The sequence below is a fragment of the Heteronotia binoei genome, chromosome 15 (assembly GCF_032191835.1).
Source record: "Heteronotia binoei isolate CCM8104 ecotype False Entrance Well chromosome 15, APGP_CSIRO_Hbin_v1, whole genome shotgun sequence".
Classification (NCBI taxonomy): domain Eukaryota; kingdom Metazoa; phylum Chordata; class Lepidosauria; order Squamata; family Gekkonidae; genus Heteronotia; species Heteronotia binoei.
In genome coordinates this window covers 20781239-20789841 of record NC_083237.1, presented here as the reverse complement: position 1 = coordinate 20789841, position 8603 = coordinate 20781239, and the positions used below count along the sequence as shown (strand labels likewise).

At 45.6% G+C, this 8603-nt stretch overlaps 1 protein-coding gene across 1 annotated transcript; it reads left to right on the top strand.

Annotated features, from left to right (window-relative positions):
• Window positions 1-5220: 5220 nt before the first annotated feature.
• LOC132584088 (olfactory receptor 10AG1-like) lies at window positions 5221-6180 on the top strand. The gene has a single exon (XM_060255882.1). It carries the CDS (start codon window positions 5236-5238, stop codon window positions 6178-6180), a length of 945 nt encoding a protein of 314 aa, XP_060111865.1. The 5' UTR covers window positions 5221-5235.
• The last annotated feature ends 2423 nt before the right edge of the window (window positions 6181-8603 follow it).

Sequence of the window (8603 nt, the reverse complement as noted above, 5' to 3'; positions counted from 1 at the left end):
GAATGGTCTGGAAATGACTGATTTTTGACATAGTGTTGAAACCAATTGGCTACAGACTTGATTGATGCCTGGAAGAGAGACGTCCTGGAGCTCCATGTAACCTCCATGTAACCAGTTTGGTGTAGTGGTTAAGTGTGCGGACTCTTATCTGGGAGAACCGGGTTTGATTCCCCACTCCTCCACTTGCACCTGCTAGCATGGCCTTGGGTCAGCCATAGCTCTCGCAAAGGTTGTCCTTGAAAGGGCAGCTGCTGTGAGAGCCCTCTCAGCCCCACCCACCTCACAGGGTGTCTGTTGTGGGGGAGGAAGGTAAAGGAGGTTGTGAGCCACTCTGAGACTCTTGAATATAAATCCAATGTCTTCTTCTTCTTCTCTGAGCAAAGAGTGGGCTATGTGTATAATGAATAAGTGAACTTGATTCCGCCCCTCTGAATTCTGTTAGAAGTAACTTGCTGCGGTTGGAGTTTCTTGGACTCTGGAGTGTGCACCAATCCTGTTCCAGGGTCAGAACTGCTTATGCTGGCTGGTGTTTTTCAGATTAATCTTCCCAATCCATGAATATTTCCATGCACAGACTTCTTTGCGATACGGTTATTTCGCTTTATAGTCTTCTGAGAGCCAAGAACTCCTGCTCTGTCCTCCATTTAATGCTGATTTATATATATTTTATTGGAGAACTATAATCCAGGAATGGATTCTCCCCTAATCCCCCCCCCCAAGTTTTCCATCAATGAACATATAGTATTTATTTTTGCATGCAAATGATAATTCATGCAATAAAGCGTGATCAACACTGACTCAGATTTCCCAAGAACAAGACTGAGTTTGTTTATTATACATTCTCAAATGAGTTTATTAAAGAGAGAGTGTTTATGGGTGTGCAAGAAGAAATCTGGAGTGCCAAAACTTTATTTTTGAAAAAAGCAGATTTTCATAAGCCTTGGAGATTCACCATCATCCATAGCTAAGTCCAGAGGCTGCTAAAGAGCTTCCTGGGAGGACACTAAAGGTAGCGCCAGAGATTCTCCACCAGCCATCAAGGTTCCCTCTAAGCTGCAGAGTCTTGTGAGCAAGAATTCTACTTTGTGAGCTACTGGCATTAAAGTTGTGAGCTGCTGCATCAATGAGTGAGCTCTGGGGTTGTCCTTCCTGAGCCAAGACAAAAATGTGTGAGCTGAAGGCTAAAAATCTGTGAGCTAGCTCACACTAACTCAGCTTAGAGGGAACACTGCCGACCATCCATATGTCAAGAATGTTTGTGCTGTAAAAATTATCCCTAAAGAACAAACAGGTCCTGTGTGGCCTTCACATCCACAGGGGTGTGTTGTATACTGGGGCTTCTGGGAAAAGCAGGGGCTGGTCCACTGATGAGGCCTCGGGAGGAATATGTGATGGTAGAAAGACATCGGTTGCCTCAGTCTGGCAACCTCTCTTCAACCTGGCCACCTCTCCTCACTCAGTTGACTGAGTTATGACCTCACAGGTAAGCGTGGGCATTCTGTAGTGTTTCTGGAGCAGGGTGGAGTTCTCTGCTTTCTAACTTACAGATACCTTATGGGAAAACAGCTCCTTATCTCAATACCTGCTTCACAATTTTGATATTGGCATTTTCCCCCAAGAATCAGTCTGCTTATTTCTTGTTTGGTAGTAAAGCAGACAGGAGACGTCTATGCACCAAGCTGCATTTTAGCTCTCAGCAGTTGGCCGAGCGGCAGAGGCTCTCGGGCAGAGAAGGGTCTTTCCCAACACCTGAAAATGCAGGCGAGGAATGGGGTTGGGGGGTGGGGGGGAATCACTCCAAGGGAATGCTAGTAAAGGCAGGCAGTTAATTTAAGAACGGTCCATTCCGAGGCCAGTGTACTGGCATGTAGATTGGTGTGCTTGAGCTAAAACAGAGTTCATCTTTTATAGAGGAATGTAAACAAAGCTGCCAAGCTCTGATAACTCAGAGGAGTCCAGCATCAGTTTATTATCACAGTTCGTAACCAGCGCAAAACAGTCCATGTCATGGACCAAATAACATAATAGAACCAGGAATATTTCTCAGGAATGGCTGTAGTCCTGAAATCAGAGGTTTTTACCCAGAGACAGGAAGACCTTGATAAAAATGAAAACAACTTGCTTAACATCTTTGAACTTAAGCCTAACTATCTGCTCCAAAAATACAAAAATACAAAATATTGTGCACAAACAAACACTCTTGACTGGTGCGTACAAAGTTCTATTATCATGAAATGAACAGTCTACAACAGTGGGCATACATTCATACAGTATAAATAGAAAACAAACAACAGTCTCAAAACAATATTCCAAGGAGGACCCCACACAGTCACTGAGTTTTCCAAACTGAGTACTAAGACTCAATAATAAAGTTCCACAGGAGTCCCTCCATTGCTTGTTGACTTCTGAAGGACAAATTCTAGCCTTCACGCAAACCCCGGCTTTGATTGCGTTCCGCTGCTCCTGCAGCTTCCTCGTAAGTCAACTGAAACCTCCAGCCAAGTTCTTTCTCAAACGCCCATTTTGGTATCTTAATTTGTGGCTTGGCTTGTAACTATCTGCTCCGGCAGTAACTTGCTGTAGCCTGAATTTCTTGGACTCTGGAGTGTGCACCAATCCTGCCTTGGGGACAGGACTGCCTCTGCTGGCTGGTGTTTTCAGATTAACCCTCCAGTCCTAACCCATCAATGTTCAGAAGCAGCAGACTTCTGATTAGAAGATGCTGGTGAACAGCGATGAGAAGGGCTCCTTCCTTAATGTGCTGTTTGTGGGCTGCCTAGAATTTTGGAAGCACAAGACTGGGCTGACTTTTGGTCACATTGCGGGGGGACTCGTGTTTTACGACAGTTCATGGGCTTGCTGTTGCATTGGGCAAGCGGATTCCAGCCTTTCCCTCTCTGTTGAATTTGATGCAGGAGAAACATAGAATGCACAGCTTGTTATCGAAACAATAAAAGAACCGTTAGCATTGAGAGGTCACATAGCTGGTGCAGTGTAGTGATTGGAGTGATTAGGTCAGATTAAGGCCTGCGGAAGTCGTTTCTCACCCAGAACTCACCGGATGACCTTGAGACAGTCAAAAGGGATGTTGCAAGGATGAGAGAGGGAAGAGAGGTGCTTTGTTAGGGGTGCCTGTGGGAGCTATGGTGCCCACCAACTCCCTTTCTGGTGCCCGCCAAGTGTTTTTACAAAGTGGGTGGGGCCAGGTGGAGCTTTTGCCCTGCAAGGCTTCTGAATGGCTATTGGAGATCTGATTGGATGTGCAGATTTTTTTTTAAAATGTTGCTTTCATCGCAGCTGGCACCAACGCTCCCTCTATGCTTTGGAGGCTTGTGAGCAAAAATTCTATTACATGAGCTGCTGGCATTAAAGTTGTGAGCTACTGCATGAATTAGTTTGCTCTGGGGCTATTTTTCCTGAGCTAAGACAGAAATGTGTGAGCAGGAGAGAGCCAAACCAAGAGCCAGTTTGGTGTAATGGTTAAGTGTACAGACTTGTATCAGGGAGAACCGGGTTTGATTCCCCACTCTTCCACTTGCAGCTGCTAGAATGACCTTGGGTCAGCCATAGCTCTCACAGGAGTTGTCCTTGAAAAGGCAGCTTCTGGGAGAGCTCTTTCAGCCCCACCCACTTCACAGGGTGTCTGTTGTGTGTGGGGGGAGAGGTAAAGGAGATTGTGATCGCTCTGAGACTCTATGATTCAGAGTATAGAGCAGGATATAAATCCATTATCCTCCTCCTCCAAAAACTGTGAGCTAGCTCATACTAACTCAGTTTAAAGGGAACACTGACTGGCACTACAGCCCTTCACTGTGGGACTGAAGTTAAATTGCAGCAATCGTTTTGTGGCTGGCTTTGCCTTCTGCAACAGCCATTTTGTTGCTGCTCCCAGTGTGCCGTATCGCAATTTCAAATGTGCCCGCAAAGGCAACAGTATTGGGGACCCCTGAATTGTGCTGTTTGAAGGTCCTTAGCGGAATGGCAGGCTAGAAACTGCCCTAAAGACAGAGCAATCCAATGCATGGTTTCACACAGGAAGTCCAGGCTCTGTTGGCAGCATCTCTCAGGTAGGCAGTCTAGCAAAGCCCTTGGGCTGGGACTCTGAAAAACTGCTGCTGGCTGGGCAGAGCATGGTTGGTAGAGGGAAGGGACCTCAGCAGGGAATAACACTATAGAGTCCACCTTTAAAGCAGCCATTTTCTCCAGAGCAGCTGATTTCTATAACCTGGAGACCAGTTGTAATTCCATGAGGTGGAGGTGGCAGCCCTAAGCCAAAGCTCATGGGTTTCCAAGGCCCAGTGCAAGACGACTGACACCCAGGTGTCAAATGGAAAATGGCACCTGGGCTGGCAACTACCACTTGTACCACAGAGATGCAGGAATAGACTATCTGATAGAGTGGCTCCTTCCAGGGGTCATTTAATAGAAAAAGATTGGGGATGGATGGTGGCTCAGTGGTAGAGCATTTGCTTGGTAATCCCCGGCATCTCCAACTAAAAACGGTCCAGGCAAATAGGTGTGAAAAACTTCAGCTTGAGACCCTGGAGAGCTGCTGCCAGTCTGAGTAGACAATACTGACTTTGATGGACCAAGGATCTGATTCAGTAGAGGCAGCTTCATATGTATGTTCAGAAAAGAGGTGCCAGAGCTCATTAGCACCACCTATTTGCATAACTCATTTACACCCCACCCTCCGACATCACTGGAAGGTGTACTAAATTTTATCAGCTCAGCATCTACCTTAAAATGCTTTTTGAACTATAATTGTCATAATAAAACCTTACTGCCATCATATTTTTAAAATTGCTTTCTCCTATGTGGCCACAGTGGCATGATGAAGATTTCCACCTGTCTGCTTTATATGTTTTGGTTATTATCCTATTTTTTGTGGGGGAAAATATCAGAAAGTTTGTCAAATTTTAGAGTTTAGCAAAATTCCCACAGGGGGTTTGAACAATGGACGCAAGTATTTGGGGAGTGGGGCTTAAGAAAGAAAGAGCACAATAAAACTTAGAGGTTCTGGAGCTCCACTCCTGTGAGCTCCTGCCCAAAATGAGACCTGGTTCCTCCTATCTGGGCCATAATCCTGCCACTCAGATGGAGACTTTTCAGTTTGGTTCCAGAACCTTTATGGCTGTGGAGAAGAGAGAGGAAGAAGAGATGGCAAACTTATGACTGAATAACCTTCATCAGTATTTGTGTTTCTCTTCTGCTATAGATGAAGTATTACTCACCATGGGCAATCGGTCTTCTCTGGTGAGCGAGTTCATCTTTGATGGTTTCTCTGGCTTGCCACATTTGCAAACATTGTTTTTTGTTATGGTTCTCTTCATGTACACCATGTCACTTGCTGGGAATGCTACCATTACTGCTGTGATCAAGTTAAACCCAGCCCTTCATACACCCATGTACTTTTTCTTGACAAACCTGTCTCTGTTGGAAATATGCTATACAACCACCATCGTTCCAAAAATGCTAGTGAGCCTGGTGTCTGAGAAAAGAAGGATATCTCTCTGGGGCTGTGCTACTCAGATGTATTTCTTCACTCTTTTTGGCATCACAGAATGCTGCCTTCTAGCTGCTATGGCCTATGACCGGTACGTGGCCATCTGTAAGCCATTGAGGTATGCTGTCATAATGAATCGAGGGGTTTGTGCCCAACTCTCAGTTGCCTCATGGTCAGTGGGGGTGATGGTAGGACTTGGCCAAACCAACTATGTCTTTAGCCTGACCTACTGTGGGCCAAATAGGATTAACCACTTCTTCTGTGATATTCCACCTCTCCTGACATTAGCTTGTGGTGATACCTCAATGAATGTGATTGCCGTATATATGGTGGCTGTTCTTTTCATCACTGCTCCTTTCCTTCTAATCCTCGCATCCTACATATTTATCATCACCTCTATTTTGAGGATGCCATCAGCTGAAGGCAGGCATAAAGCTTTCTCCACATGCTCCTCACACCTCATTGTGGTGTCCTTGTTTTATGGTTCAGGCATCATCACTTATCTTAGACCCAAATCCAGCTACTCCACAGATGGAGACAAGTTGCTGGCTCTCTTCTATACAGTTGTAACTTCCATGTTGAACCCCATCATCTATAGTCTGAGGAACAAGGAAGTCAAAGAGGCCTTGAAAAGAACAGTTAGCAATGGTATGTGCTCCATGAAGATCAAGTAATAACCAAAGGAACCAGTGACTGCAGCTGAAACCTAGAACACCTCACACTTCAGTGATGATGTTTTGGGAGCCATACATGTAAGCCTTTGAATAAAATGTTGTGACAGAAAAGTGGTTATTTCCATTTTTATAACAGGTGCTATATGTGGTCAATATTCTAACAATATTAGCCAGTAGTTCTGGTAAGAGTTGATCCTGAAGGGGTTCACAGTTGCAGTAACACTCAAACAACTCTAAGGTTAGGAATCTCTCGTATATTCTATCTAGAGCTTGGTATTAGGAAACAACGCCAGATGTCTCTGATCAGTTTAGTTATTATCATTTCGGAATGCCTGGTTGCCATAAAAACACAAAGGCACATTTATAATTTACACCAATCAGAAAGAGACCCCCCCCCAACACATCTGAAGTAATACATAGCATTACTTGGACAGGGATTTTACCACCTTGAGTATTTTCCTCTTGGTGATGGTGTGGAACACTATTTCCTGAAGAACCTGAGTTTGTCCAAGCAGCTTCCCTGCCAGAAAGAATGGTGTGCTCAGCTCCTGACTTGACCAGAGCCTGTGTACATGAAGGAAAGACATTTCCCCTCACCTCAAGGTTCAGGAGCTTCTGAAGTCTGGGGTTTTTTTTGAGAGGGGTTTAGGTATGCTTAATCTGTTTATGAAGATCATTTGAAAGACGGGATGTAACTATCTACAGTAGCAACCTGCAATTTCATTGTTCATCTCCTGCTCATGGTAGTTACCTCATGTTTCACCTAAATTAAGCATTTTCAGATATAAAAATGGAAGATCTTTTAACTCTAAAAGGTAAAGGTAGTCCTCTGTGCAAGTACCAGTTGTTTCCGACTCTGGGGTGACATTGCATCACAATGGCAGACTTTGTTTACAGGATGGTTTGCCATTGCCTTCCCCAGTCATCTACGCTTTCCCCCCAGCAAGCTGGGTACTCATTTTATCGACCTCGGAAGGATGGAAGGCTGAGTCAACCTTGAGCCAGCTACCTGACTAGATGTCTGTAAAGCTAATCCCAAGCTGAAAGAAACATGCTGTGGAGATCTAGATGGTATTTTCCTCTTGATCTCCACTGAAGAAAAACCAGAGAGGTAGACCACTGTCTTGATGCTGGCGGAGGGGTAAAGAACTCTTGAATGGAACACGTTTTCTTTCCTCAGGATTTCTCATCATTTTTTTTGTTCTCTAGCAAGTTTAATCATTTCTGTTTGGTGCTTTGTGTATTTTTATTTTATAAAATGTGCACTCCATCTTTCTGCCCTTGATAAGGAGAATAGACTAGAGGAAATTGTTTTATTTTGAGATATGTTACACCTGGGCAATACATATGAGACAGGATGCAAGCATAGTTAATTAGGCATGCAGTAGAAAAACATTGCTTGAGCCGCCAAGAAAAAGGGGGCACACCACCAGGAGATAAAAACTCACATCCTTTGCTTAAGAATAAAGGAATAGGATTTAATGAGAGCCAAACAAGGAAAAGTGAAAATTAAAGTTTCAGGGCCGTAGAAGAGCCAAAAAATCTTAAGGGGAGGAGAGAAACACGGGGAAACACGAGGAGTGCGCGTGTTAGATTGTATGTGGATAGGTTGAATAGATTGTGAGCTTGTTGGCCAATTGGTTAACAAAGACAGAGAAGGTGGAACTAGGTAGGATTAAAAATGAGCTGCACTGCATTGCAGACTTTGGAGGATTTTTGGGTGAGTTAATTGGCCCTAATCTTCCCATGCTTTGCAAACTGTTATAATAAACTGCTTTGTGTAGTGTATCAAGAAATGTCATGCGACCCGACGGGGGGGGGCAACTGGGCAGTCCCAGGAGCCCCAGCGCCGGGAGCCTGTCCCCGCCTATCTCCAGCTGTGGCGGGAAGTTCAACGGGGCTGGATTGGCCCGACCAACCCAGTAGGCTGTACCCGGGATTGTACATAAGCGGGACCCGGCCCGCGTGCTCTCTCTCTTGCAACGTGCTCCTAATAAACCATGTTGCCCTACTCTCGTCTCCGCTTCGAGTACGTTACACTGGCGACGAGGATGGGATTCTAGCCTCAGCGGCTACGACGGAGATCTGGGCAACAAGCGACTGCCGCCGCCATCATGGCCAATCAAGGCGGAATCACCGGCTACCTCGAGCCCTTCGACCCAACCAATCCAGAGGGATGGGAGTCCTACGAGGAGCGGGTCGAGTTCTACCTCCGGGCCAACAAGATCACTGACGCCGGAGCAAAGAGGGATGTTCTCATGAGCGTCTGCGGGCCTGCCACGTTCGAGATCGCCAAGGGTCTCTCGGCACCCGCCCGTCTGACAGAGAAATCCTACGACGAGATCATCCGACTCCTCACGGGACACTTCTCACCACAGCCCTCGCGGGTGGCTCGCAGGTTCCTGTTCCACAAACGGGACCAG

Excerpts from the sequence above, each read along its gene's own strand:
- LOC132584088 (XM_060255882.1), top strand. The coding sequence starts at position 5,236 with ATGGGCAATCGGTCTTCTCTGGTGAGCGAGTTCATCTTTGATGGTTTC.